Genomic DNA, 21,322 nt, shown 5'->3' with positions numbered 1-21,322 from the left:
GTGTTTCTTTATGTGCAACGTCGGGTAGCATATAAAAATCAATTTTAGAAAATCAAATTGATTTGAAAACATTTTTTTAAGAAACATTCGAATATTGATTATTTAAAAAAGTAATTGACGAGGAATAATATTCAAATCACTTTATGGTCGTCTAAACATTTTTTAGAATCACTCTTAATGTAGTACAACCAACTAATTTTATTATTAAAAGTCACTTTTAAGGAAAGGCATTTTAATTAGGAAAACACTTTTATATTAAAAGTGTTAAGAAAATTTAAATAATAATAATAATAAGTTGCTTCAATTTACCCCAATTTAGTTCCAAAAAATTTGATCAGTAATGTAAATAAAGTATAAAACTTTTTCTAAAGGGCCTTAAAAATCACACATAAATCAAGTCATTAATTAATAACAAAACCATATATTATATAATTCCACACAAGTTCAAAAAAAAATAAAATAAAAGTAGATTCCAATTGACTCGACATTTTGAAAACTCTCTCTCTCTTAACTTAACCATTTAAGCTATGCTCGATTTGACGGGAGCGAATTGGTTGAATGATATTAACTTTTATTAGCATATTTATTTTGTGGTTTTCCTTACGATAACGTTTGCTTCTTTCTTTTCCGCAAAAATAAAATTCTCCTAACCCCATTTAGATTCCACAACTTTGAGGCTACCCAATATGCAACTTTTCGTGTGGGTTAGATTTGATTTCTGTTTCTTTATTTTTTATACGTCGAAATAGATGTCGGGTGGTTTACCCTAGTAGTACCTCGAGCTTGCCACCACGCTATCCCAAGAGTTTGATTTTCCACTAGTTTTCTTTTAGATCCTTGATTACTTTTAATATTATTTTTGGAGCTATCTATTTTGTATAAAAATTAATGTACATCCTCTATCAATCCCGAGCACTCAAATTCTTAAAATAAAATAATAATAATAATGATAATGAGTTGTTTTTGTTTCTATACTTTTGACTTTTGTTCATTTTAGTCTTTATACTTTTAAGATGTTTATTTTGATCGGATACTTTTAACTTTTGTCTATTTTATTCCATGTACGTTTTAAACATAGTCCTCCTACTTGTAAAGAGTATGTGCTTTAGTCTCTTCGTTTTCTTTTCTATATCTCTTTTTTTTTTAGTCAAAATTGCAACACAACATTAAACTCAGTAAATTTTAAAAAACGTAGTCCAACTTTATGAGAATTTTTATTGTAATGCATCGAATTTGTGTTGAAATTTTGCAAGTAGTTAGAGACCAAAATAACCACTTTTTAAAATATTGAAACCAAAACAAACGTTTGGAACTATAATGCGACTAAGGTAGACAAAAATTGAAAGATTAGAAATTAAAATAGAATTTAAATGAAAAAAGTATAAAAATAATAAAAATAAAAACTACAGAGATTAAAAATACTTTTCTTGATAGTTCCTACCATCAAGCTGTAAGGTAACAAATCGTATATCTATTCATTATATTTCTTAAATATTATTCATTTTGTGAGATTCTCTCAACTATTTAAGCGACATGGCCTCTAATCTACCTATGTTTTTCTTTAACTATTTTAATTCTTCATTTGAAAATACCCAAAAATTTTAAATGAAATTTAATTAGAAATATAAATTCAATAATTGATCTAAAAATATATATTTTTTAAATTATTATCCCAACTAACTGATCCAATTTGTGATCCATACTATGGTTTTGGGTTCAGGACAGTACGGATATAGGGGCATAAAGGCCAAAGAGCCACCGACTCTTCAATAATAATAAAAAAAAAGGTTGGATAACCCAAACAATATCTTAGACATGTTATGCTCGAACCTAGAACCAAACCAAACAAGTAGTTGACAGAATAGAGACTTGTTCGAAAAGTGAAAGCAAGTTACAACTATTTCTGTATTTCTCTCTTACTTTAACCGTACTAAATATTTATTGATCTTTTCAAAATGTATATTTTCAAGTGAAGAACTATTTTGTTGGCATTTTGACAGACAAATAATTAAGTGTTGAATCTAAACGCATTTTAAGATCACATAAACTGAAAAAAGAATTCATTCTAAAAGCATTTTGGAAATGTTGACAGATTATCTCATAAACTTGAAGCAGATGTTAAGAGATTGGTGTTGATATTTCATGAGAGAGCATCACAAAACTTTGGAAAACTTCCACTGTGAAATGAGGTGAAATTATGGCAAATTTTGGGGTCATTTAGAATTTGATAATGGCAATAATCTATTCAGGAAAAAACAGAGAAGCAGAGAGGGGTGGGAGGGAGGAGCTTTTCTTTCTACCACTCTTTGCAATCTCAAAGAGTTTAAATACAAGAAGAGCCTCAAAAAAAAGTAATTAAAATTTCGGTCTGAGTTCCTGTCGTTTTCGTAGTCGTTGTTCTGCTCTACATTTCAAGGACTGCAGAGGTTCTTAAGATCCTCCTCTTTCGCATACCAACCCGGTATTATCTTCGACACGTGAGGGTACAGATCTTTATATGAATTTCTGATTGTCCCTTCTGCGACACCGGTAGCTACCGATATGTCTGCACTCAAATCACAGCCACACATTTAATACATAAAACCCTTGATCAATGATGTTATCAAAGGGTCGGGACCCACAATGACAAAATTTGCAGATCAGATTATGATCAGATCTCTAGAAACTTATGACGAAGTGAAAGGTTACCTTTCAGAGGCTTCTTATCATCTGAAAGCTGAGTAATTATGTAAATAACTGCTGCTGCAATGGAAATTGGGCTTCTCCTGAAATGGGGGAAGAAAATACTCTTTAGAAAAAAGAAGGAAAAAATGTCCAGTCCAAAGAAATTGTGAGCTCCAGGAGGTACTGTTGATTTGGGAATATATTACAGCACTGAAAAATTCTTGGGAGAACTACAGTATAAATATGAATAACCTTACCCTCCAATGCCAAAATTCCACCCACCCAAAAAGAATGGAAATTTTTCCGTTTTAAGAAACATGAACAGTAACTATCTTTGTTTCTTGTTTTCCGTTTGTAAGAAACATAATCCGTAACTATCTTTGTTTCTTGTTTTTCATTTTTAGGAAATATTTCTAAAATTGTGTACAAATTTTAGGAACAACGAAATGAAACTTCTTGTTCTCATTTCTAATTTATTCCAAAACATGAATCAACCATTCTTGACTTATAAAATACACAATAAATATTAAAAATAAATATATCATAAAAATTTTTTAACATGTAATTTAAAACATTAATTTTTATAAAAAGAATCTAATTTTTATAGTTTAAAACCTAAGAGAATAAGAAACAAAAAAAATTACCAAAGAAATTTCTATTTCATTTTCCGAAAAAAAAAAGAGAGAGAGAGAACTAGAAAGAAGAAATAGTTACAACATGCAGTTCTATTTTTCTTTATTTTTTTCTTTATTAAAAATGAAGAAAGAAACGAGAATGTTGCCGTACAAGTCTAAACAACCCAATCAACATTTTTGTTTTACTTATTTACTGACATTTTACTTTTGTTTTCTAATCTAAGCATTATCAAAGTATCAAACAGAGGACAGGCAAAGAAAAATCCCATTAATCATGCATGTGCTAATATACCTTACAGGTCAAAAATAAATTTCCTATCCAGCAGTGACACTACTATTTATTGTCCACCACATCAACATCATTTAAGAATAACGTGGAGTCTAACAACATTAAAGAATTATCTAGGAAAAAAAATTCAAAGTAGGCAGGAGAGGTAGATACTGGACTACCAGAAATTTTCCCATTATACATTACATGGTCTTAGGAATTGGCTAATACAGCCAGGCCATAGGATGGTTGTGTAAAGGGTGAATTTTGTCAAACATATAATCACGGAGTGAACGGTTAACGGACCGATCAAAAAAATGACAGCAAAATAATGCAATAACGCAATAACGACAAATTCATAAAATCTAGAGACTACAAAACAACAATTAAAGGAAGCCAACATTACCTAATATCAAACTCTTCAGACTTCTGTACAGCTTCTTGGGCAGCTTTAACAGCTTGATTGTTCATGCCAAGATTAGAACAAAAACGCCTCTGTTGATTCAGGAAAAAAATAATTTGATGTCAGAAGAAATAAATGCAACATCATCCATAATCAAAGTTTTAATTAAATGTGACATTTTCACCAAAAACCTCACCATAAAGTCTCCAGCGTGTATCGTTCCCATCTCCACAGACTGACCTGTCTCCAACCCCAATTGTTTCACAATGTATTCTTTTGCTCTGCCAATCTCCTTCTTTGTTGCCCCATTGGCAACCGAGCAAATTTCTATCGAAATGAGCATATGGTTAGGTAAGAGTAGAAAATAAACTACAACAGCTCCAGATATCAAAAGGTTTATAAGCAGTACCCTTGACCGTGCGGGGTTTGTCTTCTTGTCGACAAGCAATGTATAAGCAAGCAGCCAATAAAGCATCTTGATTTCTTCCTCTACTAGATTTTTGATCTTCTACTCTTTTATATATCTCATTCGCCCGATCCTATTAACAGTTAATAAATAAATAAATAAATAACCATTGAAGAAGATTGACTATTTATAAAATATTAAAGCTCACTAGTTAAAGGAATGGAACTGATCTAAAACCCATCAGTTAATGAATAGAACTCATACTCAACAACAAAAATCAAAAACTAACATGATCTTCAAACCAGAAAATACAGGTTTATATTTTCACCTAATCCTATCTAAACCAGAGAAAATCCTGTGCTTGCTCGTTTGAATAATCAGCAGGCACTCTACAATATTGGGGAGGAACAATTTCACTATAGTGTTGTGTTACTAAACTTAAAAATTCCAAGAATTCAAATTGTAATCTTCACATGTGACATTGCATAATTTTGTTTTTTTTTTCCAATCTTCTTCAATGGTTATTTTTTTAATGTGACATTGCATAAATGATAAGTTGTCCTAACGGGAGCAACAACTGCATTTATATCCAGAAAAAGGGTCTCAGCAACTGTGAAGAAAAGAAATCATACAACTTGAAGAAAATATGTAAAAAGAGTTGCAACATTGGCACACCATCAGTTGAAACTTTTATAATTTTTCTTAAATAATGCATTTGTTTTCATATGGTCTATCAGAAGTAAAAAACGGCTGCTTTTTTTAAAAGAAACTATTATTATTAGTACGGTAGTACCAATAACAATTATTGTATCATGTTAATGTATATAAATAAATATACAACCTTTTCATTATTAACTAAAATTTTGAATCGAGTAACCAAAAAAGCCAAAACTACAAAAGGACTCTCCAATTGTTGAGAACAATACCAACCAGCAACACGCAACAGATAATAATTACAAAATCATTTTGTCAGACACCCAAGGATAGGTGGTCATCCAAAAAACTCTAATGCTCTCATCATTATTCTGTCTAACGATGTTTAGATTTGGTAAATGTTTTCTTTACTCAAACGGTATAAGGTACAACAGACACTTCTAATCTTAAACTGTAGCCTGCTTCTAGAGAATTCTTCAAAATTATAGATAATTTATTTATTTCTATCTTTTACCCAGTATCCGATGTTCTTTACTCTGTCTCCTAATTCCAGTTAATGCCCCACAACTCCCTCACTGTTGTTAAGCTCACTCACTAGTCCAGCAAATTATTTATGTTGTAAATTCATTCATAATGTAACTGATTAGTTATTGTGATTAGTTGAGTTGGTTTATTAGTTGATGTATTCACAGTGGGTCTATAAATACTACTGCTTTTGATCACACTTGATGAGGAATGAAGATTAATTTTGTGGTCACCTACTGAGTAAACTATTATGGTATCAGAGCACCACAGTCTAACGATCCAATTGTCTTGAGAATTTTTTCTTGAGAATTTTTTCTCTCATAAGTTACGAGTCACTCACATTCCCGCTGCTGCCCAAATAGCTGATATCTTGACAAAGCCACTCTCTGCAGCACGATTTCTTCCTCTCAAAGTCAAACTCAATGTTCATTCTCCATTGAACATTGGTTTGTGGGGGGGTGTTAAGCTCACTCACTAGTCCAGCAAATTATTTCTGTTGTAAATTCATTCATAATGTAACTGATTAGTTATTTTGATTAGTTGAGTTGGTTTATTAGTTGATGTATTCACAGTGGGTCTATAAATATTAAATACCACTGCTTTTGATCACATTTGATGAGGAATGAAGATTAATTTTGTGATCACCTACTGAGAAAACTGTTAACTGTTATTAACCCTCTTACCCTCCTTCCCCAGACCTCAATAGCATCTTCAATAACTTCCGCATGCATTTGTCCTTGTAGAGGATTCTACTATTAATTTAATTTTTCGTTAAATTACAAATTTGGTCACTATGATTTGAATTTAATTTCAATTTGGTCCTTATGGTTTCTAAAATTTTAATTTAGTCCCTATATTTTAGACTTAGTTCCAATTTCGTCTCAATGGTTTGGTTAAACCTTACAAGTCCCTATAGTTTAGACTTAGTTCCAATTTAGTCTCAATGGTTTAGTTAAACCTCACAAATTGTTCCGAAATGTCATCTACTTACCCAAAAATCAATCTATTTCCCCTAATTTTTACTCAATCGTCAATCCTAAATCCTAATATAGACTATGGGTGCTCACGGGACGTGGCAGGGACGAGGAAGGCTTCTCCATCCCCGTCCCCATCCCTGCCCCTGCCCCCCGTTTAATTCCACACGCAAAATTTTGTGGGGAATGTAGCGGGGATTCCTCTTGAGGAATTTACGGGGATTTCCCATAGGAAAAAAATCAGACTGAGAGGGAGAGGGAACAGGAGACAGCAGGTGGTCGGTGGGGGTGGCTGTTGGGGAAAAAACCATAGTGAGAGGGAGAGAGAAAGGTAGGTAGTAGGTGTCTGGTGGACGGTGGGCAGTGGGTGTTGGGAAAAAAAAAAACCTAGAAGATGGGGGAGAAAGAATGGGAGGCGATGGGTGGGGTGGGGTGGGTGTGGGTGTCAGAGAAAAAACTAAAGGGAGAGGGAAAAAACCTCTAGGGAATCGAACTTGGCGTGCAGCATGAGCTGACAGCAGCGGCGGGAGCAAGCCAATGACGGCTGAGGAATTGAGAGGGAGACTGAGAGGGGAGGGAGAGGGAAGCAAAAGGGGACTTGTTATTTTGAGAAAATATCCAGAGGGATATGGACTGAGGAATTGAGAGAGAAAGGGAAGGGAGAGATGAGACGGCTGGATGTGGATGGGACTAATTAGGATTAGGGTTTTTCAAATTTTTTCTTTTTGGATGAAAAGCCGAGCTTTCATTGAGAAAATGGTTTTTCAAGTATATATATAAGGGGCGGGATAGGTAGGTGACAGGGACAATTTTTCCCCAATCCCTGCCCCGCAAAGATCCTAAACAAGAATTCCCGTAGGAAAAATGAACAGCCCTAATACAGACAGCTAACACAATTAGAAAACATCAACTGTCACGTTAAAAAAAAAAATGTCACATGTTCAATATGATTATGTCAACACGATGCATTAGGTTTGACCAAGTATACGGACCAAATTAAAACTAAGTCCAAAGCATTTGGACAAAATTGAAACTTCTAAAACCATTGGGACCAAATTGAACTAGGGTCAAGCCATAAGAACCAAATTCCTAATTTAACCTTTCTTTTTCAAATAACAATGAGCCATTAATTCATTAATGATGTTTAAACACAGTAAATCCTGTCTTTACTCAAAATCTATGTCAGACACTTCCCTGTCTCAACTATAGTGCGTTTCTAGAGTATTCTTCAAAATCATAGATGAATTCACTCCACCCCCAAACTATCCAACATCTTCTGTCTCCTCAATTATCCTAATGGTCCCTTTTTGCTTCTTCCCTCCCCACATTCTCAATAACTTCAATATGAATTTTATTCCTACAGAAATAAAACTCATAAGTCATAACAAACTTCGAGTCCTGAAGCTAAACCAATAAGTCAAGTGCATCAATCTTGAGTTTAGGCAAGCATCTTCGAGGATAGAAATGAGTTTCCTCCCAAGCTTTAGAAATCATGGAATCTTCTGTTTTTCCCAGGGCAAATTTTGGGTATTTTCTGTTCTATGCTTGTATCTCACAATTCATATGAACCAGAATCTACGTAAGCTAACTCTTCTTAATTGACCCATTCATTGTGGCATTATATCATAATGGATGATCATTCTATACTGACAACTAACCTGAGTGCTTTGAGAAAATACAAGAAATGGAAACTCGTTGCATTATGTCATAATGGATGGAAAACTGCATACCTTAATGGTTGCAACAAGGCCCAACCTGAAACACAATAAAGCTGCATTAGTTTTTAGTGTGGCTCTTTTTGACAAGTGATCTCATTCAATGCTTGAATGCCAAAAGTTAAATTGCACCAGTGAACCAAAATCATCATAACCATGGAACTCGTCATCCATATTGCAAAAATATGTGAACTAATAATTTCATTAAGCAATATAAATCAGTCTCAGGTAGTCATAATTCCAAGCTGGGACACTCGTTAATAACCAGCCAAAGTACAAATCTAAATTTTTTTAGTATAAGAAAGCCAAAAAATTAAAAGAAAATAAGAAAATACCATATAAAGATCCATGACCATCTTGTGGCAAGGCCTATTATAGAATATCAAATTTTCAAACACTAGATGGAAAGAGTGGACAATAAGTCTATTCATCATTTAAATCCATATTAGAGAACTGGCTCCTCCCCCCAAAATGAAGAAAAATTTTGAAATCCCAAAGCAACATGATAAATCGACCTAACTGAGTCCTGACTTAAAAAGCATTCAATTCCATCTACAAGTTTCCAGGATTTAATAGAAAGAAAGCAGAAGCTACAAGAAAATTCAACTCCAAACTTTAGTTCCGTCGGACCATTTTACAAAATTCAGCTCAACTATCCATCTAACATTCTCCCCACAAAAGGAATACGCAGATCCAGTTTTCATTTTCAACACTTCTTAACGCAACATCTAAGTTTATAAATTCTGATAACTCAATCCCGTATACAAGATAATTTATTAAGGATTATTATAGACTTCTTTTCCAAGCAAGAGAGGAACACTTCTCTAAATGACTAAAATTTAGTCAACCAGCCTCAGCTGCATAACCCAAATCCTTAACAAACACCGACCCAACAATGATTTGGTATCCATTACCAAAAGTTTTCCCACGAACACAAAATCCTCAAAACCACTCAGATTTTTCAATTCCAACCCCTCCGCGATTTCAATTCGATCTGTCTCTAACGCTAAAAGGCTACCGAAACGAAATCGAGATTCAGTTCAATCCAGAGAAACCCAACAAATCATATGCCTCCTCAACATCGAAACGCCACCGAAACATCGAAGCCCCCCTTACCTATCAGACATAGTAGCGATGGTCTTGAAAGCAAGAATCAGCCCTCGATCTGGATTAGACCCCCGATTCTGCCACCGTCCCAAGGACGAGGACAAGAACTCCCCAGACGTACCATTGGGCTTGGCAATCACCGTGGAGAGCCCCCCATCGGCGAGAAGCGGGTTCGTCGGGCCACCAACACGAACCGGGTCGTTATCCCCGGACTCGTTGGCGAAAGTCCTCCACTCGGAGGTCTCATCGATGGAGTGCGACTCGAGCACAAGGCCGCACTCGGAGCAGACCGTGTCTCCGGCGGAGTGGTCGAACACAACCTCCGTCTGGCGCTTGCAGTCGGAGCAAAACGCATCGGACATTGTTCGCTACCCTACCCTAAATTGGAAGCTTAATTTTCCCCAATTGAACAATAACAGGGCGGGGGACTCCTCCGGCGGAACAGAATTTAGTGGTTCTTCTCCCCGGCCGGCCGTCGGAAAAGAATTTATCGGCGATTGGGAAGAATTTGAAGAATTTGAAGAAGAAGAGAGGGTATTTATAGAGAGGGATTTTTGTGAAGGGGAATTTCAGGGAATTAGGAAAGTCATGGAAGTTTCGTGGATGAGAGAGCTTAGTTGAACAAATAGGGTGCGTTTGGAAACAGGGTTGCCTTTGTTCTTACTCGGATTTGGCCGACTTTTTATTCCAATTAAGTTTTGTGGATGCCTAGGTTAATTAATTAGGTGGAAAGGGGAAAAAAACCTTTGGGGGAAAAATTTTAGGTTATGTATTATAATTAATATCTATCAGAAGATTTCTTCCTTACCAAAATAAAGTATAAGAATTGGGAACTAGACGTGTTAGAGGTGGAATTATAGTGAAGTAGGAGCCACATGGGTTTGGAGTCTAGGAGATGGGGTGTCTGACCCGACCAAATTAGGGCGGGATCATCCAAGCACTCGATCAGATGAGGTCATGACCACTCGACCACCTAACTAGAGCTGGGGACTACTCGGATGGAGCCAACTGAACCTTGTCAAGCTAGTCCATCCGAACCAACTCGAGAATACTCCCTCTATGAATAAGAGGAAAGATCTTAAGCAGGAGATGTGTTCTACAACTTAGCTAGTTTTTTCTAATCTCAACGAAATCCTTTACTAACTTAGGTATTTAAATGTGTTGGACTTAGCACCACATATGCAGATTTCTTATGTATATAGGTATTCGTCAGAGCTTTTGTCGTCAAAACATAGATTCAAATTTCCTGCATCAACGAAACTCCGACTGTTTTAGGTCCTCGAGCCATACCTAAACCATCTCATCATCCATTAGATAGAAAGATTATCCCTCAATCTTTCTCTTCCTTTCTGTACCCACCCTTTGTTTGGAAACATATGTATTTTTTCTATTTGTATGTTCATTTATTTTTATGAAAGTATCGTGACAATTACCTCCCTTATCATGTTAATGTATGTTGATGCAAGATTGAGCTGAGGTATAAAAGATGACAGGGCCGGCCACACTTGGACGATTCCCTAGGTACCTACAAGGAGGTAACCACTCCAAAGCCCAAGTCAGTTTTCAAGCCGAGCTCAATAGGTAAGCATTAGACAGAAGGTCCTTGGCAGAGAGTGGCGTATTTATAGCGGCAGATGGGTAGATATACGTCCCATCGATGTATTTCGCTGCTCGAGGAGGGGCTCACCGAGGGACCGTTGGTCCTTGGCAGTGACCAGTCCGATCCCTGTTCACGAGAACAAGATTTAGGTGGGTCTTCATCTTCATTGTTGGAGTAGAGTTTTTGCATAAAACCTACTCATGCACTACCATAGAGTTCATACGGTTTAAGGATGGGTTAATTGTCCACTTTTGCCCGAACAATATATGATAGGACAAGTTTAGGTCTACGTATATTTTATGATATCATCAATCATGCTAATGTATGTGTTGAGTATTTTTAATACACGCCTTTAATATTTTTCTCGAGTAATGTGAGTGACTTGGATTGCCAGCACCATATAATGGTGTTTGCTTTCACATTGGCTTTTCGTTTTTCTTTTTTTTAAATTCAATTGATTATTGAAGTTATTTATGTTACTATAATGATTTATGTAAAATTTTTATAGGATCCTCAAATAAAGATTTCAAATTATTATAAATTATGCTTTGAGTTTTTACTATTTTTTTCTATAGACTTTTCTCACAAATTTTAAATGTTGAAAGCATGCATGTAGCAACGTTCTAACAATCTGAGTCTAAAAAAATTTATTCGTTACAATCAATTTTCACTATAAATATTTATCTTCATCAAATTAGACCTAGATAAATTTTGAGATTTTATCCTCTCTAATATTCGCTAATTCGCCCGTTAATTTTAACAAAAAAAAATCAAAAACTCGCTATTTTGCACAAAATAATTTTGGTCAATGCACCTTGCTAGAACTCACAAAATTCAACCAAAAAATACTAATTCTACAGGGATTTTTACAAAATTCAACCAAAAAATACTAATTCTACTGGGATTTTTTTTAAATGGACTATTATGTTCTGGTTATTAATAACTTTTCTTCTCCATCATTTTGTTCTAATTGCTGCCGATAATTTTAAGTATTTTTTATTTCGATTTGTACGTTGTCATTGTCACTATTCATATAGGTGATATTTTTCTATAAATTGAAATGATGTATTTTTACTCATATTTTTTCAATAAAAGTATTTTTTGTTGTTGGATGTGGAGCATGTGGATCTATATTTTTACTAATATATTCAAAATAGTTAAAATACTAATAAAATAAATAATATTTTGTTTATAAATATATGAAAAATAACATAGATATAAATATATTAATATATTTTAAGAAAATCGCGTACATGGAAAACGTGTTGACACCTGAATAGCATCTGATAGTTTAGATGCCTAACTTAATTTTGAAACTTTTTATTTAAATTATTTTTATTTTGTTATTACTTTTAAATCTACGTTATTTTTTAATTTATTTTTAAAATTACATTATTCTTAAAATTATCCTGTTCTAATGTCAATTTTCTCTACAATTCTATCGAGTTTGTATTAGACATATGTTTTATAATTTATTGAATGTACATGAGAATATTCTTTTATCGATTTTTCAAATAAAAACTTAGGTAAAAATTTAACATACAACGGGATGAAATATAAAAATTTAGAGTAATATGTATTTACAAAAATATCACTTTCATTTTTTTCCAAATATAGCGTAATTATGACTTTGTGATGAGTTTTGCATAGCATTAAAGTTCGATTTGAATTACACTATTTTTATAAACTTTTAAACTTTTTACTATATTTAAAAATTTATAATTTAAAGTTTGATTTGAACTACACTATTTTTATAAAATTTTAAACTTTTTACTATATTTGATAATATATAATTTATTTTTATGCTAATTATGTAAACTTCAATTTTTCTTTTTCTTTTTTTTTTTTGGAAAGAAATTTCAATCTTTATAGTACGAGTGAAGTCCAAATTAATGAAATGGGAAGTTATGATAAAATTTTGACTGCCTGGTCAATTTAAGAGATGGGAATTGAATATTTTTGCTCATGATTTTTTTTTTATTTCCACAATAAAATGCCATAATTACCTTTGTTGAAAAAAAAAACACTATAATTATAGCATTATACAAAAGTTAGCACGTGCATTTGAAATTTTCTTTTTGGGAAGAAGGCATTTGTAATGTTATTAATTATTCTTCTCATGGCTTTTTTTTTAACGTAAAAAATATAATATGTGCGATAATTATGGGGAAAAAACATGTTAGAGATTTAAATTAGTAGACATTTAACGTAATTTCACTTGTTTAGAAAGTCGAATACATTATCAATATGAACGTAACCATGGTACTACATTTCTATCGACATATTAGTATTTCTATCAACATTTTCATATGTTCATCAATCTAACATGGGCCAGTTTAAATTAAATATATATATATATATATATGTATAAAAATCTAAACCTAACCACGGTATTACATTTCTGATACTTCTATAGTAAAGGAAAAAAATGACAAAATATAAAAAAAAATATATATCATTGATATCAACCTAATATTATTAATAATAAATTTTAACTCATTTGAAAATGGTAGGTTTTTATTTATTAATTCCAATATTGGTTACAATTTTTCTATTTTTATAACTTTTCCAAAAATATCCACCAATATCAACATTTTTATCGATATTTGTATCGACATTTTTATTAGCATCGACATTTAAAATCTTGAGCATAATTTAATTGGTTATAAGATTATGCATCTATTCTAGATGTCAAATGTTCAAATCCTTATATTGTTAAATGGAAAAACGAAAATAGAACAAAATAAAGTCAAATACTCATAGCTCGCGCAGGTGACAACAGGTAAAAGTAGTATGCATACTTAAAACATAAAATTTAATCGAGACAAAATATGATGGTAAATAACAAAAATGACCAAAATAGTTATTTTTGAAAAAGTAGACCAAAATCGACATTTTAAAGTTTAGAAATAGGAACCAAAATAGAATAAATGTAAAAGTTTGAAGATTTAAACCTATAAATTATAAAGAAAAAGTAGCAAAAGTTCCCTCAAATGGATTCAATTAATAACTATTCGATACCTTTGTTTTCAAAAACTGTTTTAAGATTCTACGATCCAAATAATATAAATTCTAAAAACAACATTTTTCAGATTATGAAATTTGAAACTATAAAATGCAAAAATTACGTAAAGATAAAAACTTTATATATCAGGTTATAATCTCCTTTCATTTTTTGTTAAAATTAAAAAATGCAAAATATAATATATATTTTAAAATGTATAAATAGTGTAAAATAATAATTCTACCAAACTTATAACATATTTGTTAATAAATCAATTAATAATATTTTAGATTTAACTAAATATTTAGTAAAGAACTCTCATTAATTTACAAATATATTACTAAACATCCAAACAATTTTTTAAATGGAGATTCAATTTCTAAATCTGTTACCAAACACATCTCTAAAAACATTTAAAAAAAAAAAACACTGTTATCATTGAATCCCTTGGTTTCAGACCACCAACCATACAAACTCTTTGCAACTCATATGGAACTAAATAAGAAAAAAGAAGTTACAAAGGAACAACAAACCTCTATCACTTCAAATCATTCTTGTTTCAAATAAGATAAAGAGTTTAAAACTATTTCTCGAATTTCAAATCATTTATTGAACTTTCTTGATGTCAAATAGAAGGTTAAAGATTAGTAGGGAATTATGGTTGTCAAAAGACAAATGCTTATCAAACACGACATGAACATGGAAGCTAAATCGTACCGCCTCACCGGCTAGTAAAATAGAGACCGATCAATGTATGGGAATCTAGAAATAATAACTCTTATCATCTAAAAACATATGTTGGAAAGAAACAAAAATCTATTGGAAAGAGATAAAAGGACATTGTTACGAGTTTTTGGTTGGATGAATAATGTAGAACTCAAAACATATATCTTTTGATGACCGTGAGCAGCTGGTCAACCATTTATGCACACCTCGACTAATTTCATGGGGTGAGAGAAAACAGTTCAAACCATTAAAAAAAAAAGTAACAAAAAAAATAATATTAGAAAAAGTACCATTTAAATAAATTGAAGGATTTCAATCATACATACCTCGCTTGCAAAATCTGTCAAAAACTTCATTTTTTGAAAATCCAATGTTGGAGAATTAGATTAACCAATGCTGCATATTCATCAAATAAGCCTGCAAAATGTTAAGAAATTACAAAATCATGTTACATAGAAGACAATTCCTCTCTCTTAAGAAAATCCTCCTTCTCCAAAGGAATACAAAGTTTCTAAGTATTCTATGCACTTTGTAATTTTGTAAAGGCAAATGATTTTATGATGCTAAATACGGATTTTAATTATACGTTTAAAATAAGAAACAAATTTGTTCTTCATCTAATCTTCATAAGTGGAGTTCATGAAAATGTTGTCATGTCCATCGAAGATCAAGTAAAACACGAAAAGAGAGAGTGAAAGACTAGCAATGCAGTAGCAGTACTAAGGAGAAAGCAGAGCGAAGTGAAGTTTCTACCTGTTAATGATCAGATAGTCTACCATCTTAAGCACTGAGATCTGCGTTCGGCATTGACAAGGCTTAATCTCTAGACATTGGATTCAGTTCTACTATCAACTCATTGCATATCTCGATTGACACTATCAAATGAAATCTCCTCTCAGTTCCAAAAGATTGGAGAGAAGTAATATAGAAGAGAGAAGAGTACCAATATGAACAATGACACAACTATAGGAAGTCGTAGGCGAAGAGGCACATAAAGGCACCATTGTTGCCATATCCTCGAGGCAACACTCCACTCAATTAAGACACTTTACAACGAAAAGCTCCCAATAAGAGAAAGAAAGAGATGAATAACATGCTTGCATCACATCAAGAAGAAAAATGGAGAAATAGCAGAGATATCAAAATAAAGATTTTTTTTCCTTTTGATATTTGTGTGTGTCCGGGCCAGTTTGTTCACACCTCGTCTAATCACAAGCCAATCGACTAACCCTACTACATTTGGTTGACAAGAAAACTCGTAGAATATTAAATCTTAGGTAAGTGGGCAACATGGTTTGAACCCCTAACAAGAGAGGAATAGAGGCTTTGTTTTATTTCCAAATAGGTGGACAATCAAGGATATTTATTTGACACAATCATTAATCAACGATTCACGTTACAGTAGTAAACTCGTCAATGTACATGTCTTACCGCTCATCGATCTCTCTCTAAAAGAAAAGAAAAGGTCATTGCAATTGCCTATACTATACTACCATATCTCAATATAAATTCAAAACTTCATCTAAAATGTATCCAATATCACAAAGTTGATTTGCCAATGCATTCAATTCTGAATGTGTCCGATCTCCAGTAAGAAAAACATGCACCCCATCCTTGAGTTCAATCCAACTACAACCTGGTGTCTTCTTAACATTTTGTTCCTTCATTGTTTTTCTAACCTCTAAGACCTCTCCGTATCGACCTACAACACCATAAACGTTAGACATCAATACATAACTCCCACAATGCTCTGGTTCAAGTTGCATTACTTTTCGTGCAGCAACTTCAGCCAACTCTGCATTCCCATGAAGTCGACATGCTCCTAATAGAGCCCTCCACACAATGGGATTGGCTTGAATAGGCATTTTTTGGGCCAACTCATAAGCGTCCTTCAGATGCCCAGCTCGACCGAGCATATCAATTACACACGTATAATGCTCAATAGTTGGAATAACACCGAATTCAGACTCCATTTGAGCTAAAAACAAACGCCCTTGACTCACGAAACCTGCATGATTGCATGCCGATAAAACTCCAACAAACGTAACTTCATCTGGCTTAATTCGGGCCTCGCACATGCAAGAAAATATATCCAATGCCTCCATGCCATATCCATGCATGCCATAACCCATAATCACAATGTTCCATGATGCCACATCCTTATTGCTCATTAGATCAAAAACCATGAGGGCATTTTTCATACTTCCACATTTTGCATACATATCCATAACAGCATTATTTACAAGCAAATCATCTACACCTCCATCCTTTCCAAATCCATTAACAATCATATATCCATGGATTTCTCTACCATGCATGAGCGCAGCCAAATGAGAGCAAGCTGGAAGCACAGTTGTGACGGTTACTAAATCAGGTAGAATCCCGGACCCTAACATCTTATCAAAAAGCCTCAAGGTACCATCGTGATCACCATATTGTTCATGAACCGATATAATCGAATTCCATGAGAATATGTCCTTCTCATCAATCATCTTGAAAATCATTAGAGCATCTCTGATATGCTTGCATTTCCCATACATATCAATTAGCGCGTTCAAAACTGCAACTCCCAAATTATAACCCATTTTTGTCACAATTGCATGAACTGTTCTCCCATTGTTTAAATCTCCCCTTAAAGCAAAAATAGATAAAATGCCAGTAACTGTAAACCTACTAGGTAAAATCCCTTCTATACTCATTCTTCTGAAAACTTCCAATGCCTCATCAAGGCAACCAATCTGGGCATACCCATTGATCAGTGCATTCCAAAGCACAACATCTCTTATTGAAAGTTCTTCAAATACTTTTTGTGCATTCTCCATTAAGCCAATCTTTAAGTAAGTATTTACTAAAGCACTACCAACAAACATATCCAATTCCAACCCCATTTTAAATAAACATCCATGAATTTTCTTCACCTCCATAGCCTCACAACAAGATCTAACTACGCACGGAAAAGTGTATTTATCAGGCATTACACCCTCTAACCTCATTTGCTTATAAAATTGAAGCCCATTTGAAGCAAGTCCGTTTGCGACAAACCCAGAAATCAAAGCATTATATGCAAACACATTACGCTCGTGACATGGATCATGGAAAACCAAAATGGCCTCCTCCATTTGACCACATTTGGAGTACATGTTGATTAAGCTAGTGATGGATGAAGGTGAATGAGAAAAACCATAGGTGATCATGAGGGAGTGAAGCTGTTTTCCTCTGTTGAGATTCTTGTGGTCAGCACATGATTGTAGAAATGAAATGGATGTGGTTACATTTTCGAGCAGTTGAAAAACCGAACACTTGGAAGGTGGAGAAGTAGAGAAACTAAGAAAGGAAGAAAAAAGGTAGTGCTTCTTGGAGACAATTTTGGAGAAGTTGATCTTTTTGGTTGTTAAACACCAAGCTAATCTATCGACAACGTCGTCAAAAACTTTGTGTGGTTTTAACATATTCGACACCATCACCTACAACGACAAGATACCAACCAAATAAATAAATCAAATCTACTGACAACGTACAAATGAGAACGATCACCTAAAACAGAGCAAATTTTCTGAAACCATCTACTAACATTCTTCCTTTTTACGAGTCTTTCATGCATTTACAAGAGTCGTAACACCATCAAAATACATTACTCGACCCTCAACTCATTATCTTTCTTTCCGTTTTTCATGTATTCATCTAAAAAACATATATGAACACTTACGGGCAATACGAAAAAAGAAAAACTCAATACAAAAGGTTGCTGAGAAAAAAAAACCAAAATGCTAACCAAACTACACAATTACTAAAAAGGGGATCCAGTTCAAAGTAACGAGATGTAAAAGGGTAATCACAAGAATTCTCAGTAACCAAAACCCATCAAACCTAGTAAGATAAACAAGAAAACTCAAAAATAAAGGAGAAAAAATGAAAGTTCGAATCCTACCAACACCCAACTGTCCAAATAATCCACACAATTTAGGTTTCCAAGCACAAGTAAGTAATTCTACAGTGGCCTGAACAAATGAAACAAAATCCAAAAGATTCTGAATGAACCAACAATACAAATGACATAATGGAACTCACATTCTAATGGCGGCAAGAGATTTCACTTCGCATTGCAGCCATTTCCTACCTTAAGAAGCATCCATTTTCACTACCGCCAAAGAGGGGCTTCTCTTTTTAGCTCCACGGGTCGCCTAGATGAATGTGAGAGAAATTGAGATTCCTCCCTCTTTTTTCACAATCTGTTTTTGGTCTGCAATATCCCAGCAACAAACCAACCAAACAAAATGATATAATCTTGAGCAACTAAATTTTTCAGTTCCATATCTTTCCCCGTCGCCGCCACCGACGTGAGTTCGCAAGTCGCCGGTGGGAAGTGTTGTCTTCTTCGCGTTGTAGAAATCGCCGTCGAAGGAAAAGCAATCGCCGATGAAGAATCTGAAATCGTCGCCGAAGAAGAAGCCGAAATGGCAATTGATTTTGCGATTCGAAGAGAGAGAGATGGGCGTGTGACTAGAGAATTGGGCTTCGACTTGGGCTCTTATTAGATGTTCTTTCCCTTTGCATAAAAAAATACTTTTCGTATTCTTCAAAAAAACAAACTTTTCGTCTTGCCAATTTCAGCCATGTTACTTGCCGATAATCGGAATGAAAATGTTATTATTTTGATACAGTTTTACAGAAATTTTCTGAAATTAAAATCAGAATTTATTGGATGTTGTTTATTAAAACTGTAGTCGGAATAATTTAATCATTATATTTTCAAATTTGGTAATAATCTCGACCTTTAACTTTAATATATAAAAATCTAATCATCATTGTAATTTAAATATCTAACAATTTAATTTCTATTGTAAAAAATGTTGTTAAAATTTAATAGGATTTCTTATATAGGTAAGACGAAAAATTAGGTGTGTTGATGCGTGCAGGGACATGGACGAACTATTTTCTTTTCAAGTTAGTTATTTCCTAATAAGTCAAATGCCTCTCAAACCTAACATGGTTTATGCACATTGTTTTTTTTAATATTTTGATTAGGTGTCAAACCATATTTTTAATATGATCGGTGACAACCCTAAAATTATTTATTGAAATAACATTCTTAGAGGATGTTCCCTGTTCCATGGTGTGATGCGACAGTTTGAACAATATTTTAATAGAGATCATTCAATCTAAATATAGCTCCATGAATAAGGTACGAGGGAATGAATTATTATTATTATTTTTTTTGTTTTGAGCATGAAGATAGATCTCCACCTACTTTCATAGAAAGAAAATAAAATACAAAACTTCATAAGCTCGAAATTCAGATAATGGAGAATTAGAGAGAAGAATTGCAATATCTTTTGTAAAAAAAAATTGCAATATCTTAGAGGGAATGAGTTCAAACCATGGTGGCCACCTACCTAGGATTTAATATCCTACGAGTTACCTTGTCAACCAAATGTAGTAGGGTCAGGCGGTTGACCTGTGATTAGTCGAGGTGCGCGCAAGCTAGCCCGGACACACGGATTTCAAAAAAAAAATTGCAATATCTATTTTTTCTTCCTTGAGTACGATTTATGAGCAATTAGTAAAAATAATAATAATAATAAATAAATAAATAATCCTAGGTGTTTGGGATTCAAAATTCAAAATATATGGACACCTCGAAATTAGACCACAAATTAAAAATATTCAAAAATTTCGCGAGGAAATCAACATCAATATAGTAAAAGTGAGGGACCTACAACAATTATAGAACATCCTGAATAATTGACCCATTTGTCAATTCTTCTATATCCTTTACAACCAAAGATTAAAAATACTTCCTATTGCACAACATGGGCCCTTTCGCACGCAGAGCCATGAGGCATCGAGTGAAATATAGGTATACCTTGTTAGTAATATACTAAACGGCCTATTACATGTCGCCACCCTACTAACTATATGAGCTAGTTGAAACCTAGCCACTGAATGGACGATCGTATTTTTCTCTAATCATACCAACCTCTTGGAAGGTAAATAACGTCTTAACCAACTGAAAATGCTCATGATGGATACACATGACCAGATATTTCAATTCATTGTACTTTTTCTAGGGTCATAGTCACGAGAAATTATTGGAGGAGACCACCACAATGTGGCTGACAGTTTTACACCGTTAAATTTATAAGAGAGAAACCTTAAAAATACTTCAAATTTATATCCAAGGATGATTAAGAACATGAAGATTTTCCAATAATATACATCCAACGGTTATTACGGGGTAGTGGCTTGGTTCGATAATCTTTTGATAATCATGTTTAAGTAGGTTAAATAGGCAATGATGAGAAGAATTTTCTAAAGTCTACGACCAAGGAATTCTCTTCTCTCTTTTATGGAACACCAGGACGTTTCGGCCCAAAAGGCCCAAAATTTGTGGTTGGGACAAGAAACATTCTTCTGAATTATTTATGATTTCATGTTTTTGAAAAATAAGACCTTTTCTTTTTTTTTTTCGTTAAATTTTTTTTGAGCAACTTTTTAATAAAAGACAAAAAATGGTAAATAATTAAATCGCCATTAATTTTACTGAGTTGTTTTAAAATCAAATATGTAACACAAATTTTAACTCGAAATAACATAACCTTTTATATATACATGAACTAAAATAGACTAATGATATAGTTTCA

The 21,322-nt window shown here is 33.5% G+C and overlaps 2 protein-coding genes across 10 annotated transcripts; both read right to left on the bottom strand.

Moving 5' to 3' along the window:
- Window positions 1-2,195: 2,195 nt before the first annotated feature.
- Window positions 2,196-9,933, bottom strand: TFIIB (transcription factor IIB). The gene is made up of 7 exons (XM_022296535.2): window positions 9,361-9,933; window positions 8,260-8,284; window positions 4,380-4,509; window positions 4,167-4,297; window positions 3,974-4,062; window positions 2,689-2,765; window positions 2,196-2,545 (listed from the first exon to the last, which is right to left on the bottom strand). The coding sequence occupies exons 1-7, from the start codon at window positions 9,711-9,713 to the stop codon at window positions 2,412-2,414; spliced, it is 939 nt and encodes a 312-aa protein (XP_022152227.1). The 5' UTR covers window positions 9,714-9,933; the 3' UTR covers window positions 2,196-2,411.
- Window positions 9,934-14,616: 4,683 nt separating this feature from the next.
- Window positions 14,617-19,217, bottom strand: LOC111020018 (pentatricopeptide repeat-containing protein At3g14730). 9 transcript variants are annotated; one of them, XR_002602606.2, is made up of 4 exons: window positions 18,750-19,210; window positions 15,435-15,556; window positions 15,008-15,098; window positions 14,617-14,892 (listed from the first exon to the last, which is right to left on the bottom strand). XR_002602606.2 is itself a non-coding variant. In XM_022296555.2 (2 exons), the coding sequence occupies exon 2, from the start codon at window positions 18,140-18,142 to the stop codon at window positions 16,181-16,183; it is 1,962 nt and encodes a 653-aa protein (XP_022152247.1). In that variant the 5' UTR covers window positions 18,143-18,145; window positions 18,750-19,217; the 3' UTR covers window positions 15,973-16,180. The 9 variants fall into 9 exon arrangements, 2 of the variants coding, with proteins under 2 accessions (XP_022152247.1, XP_087983870.1); XR_015792898.1 differs by lacking the exon at window positions 15,435-15,556 and having other exon boundaries at window positions 18,799-19,213; XR_002602607.2 differs by having other exon boundaries at window positions 14,617-15,098; window positions 18,799-19,212.
- Between the last annotated feature and the right edge of the window lie 2,105 nt (window positions 19,218-21,322).

This window comes from Momordica charantia (genome assembly GCF_013281855.1).
Source record: "Momordica charantia cultivar OHB3-1 chromosome 1 unlocalized genomic scaffold, Mcharantia_2.0 BLBB01000001.1, whole genome shotgun sequence".
NCBI classification, from domain to species: domain Eukaryota; kingdom Viridiplantae; phylum Streptophyta; class Magnoliopsida; order Cucurbitales; family Cucurbitaceae; genus Momordica; species Momordica charantia.
This window is presented reverse-complemented; position numbering and strand designations above follow the sequence as displayed.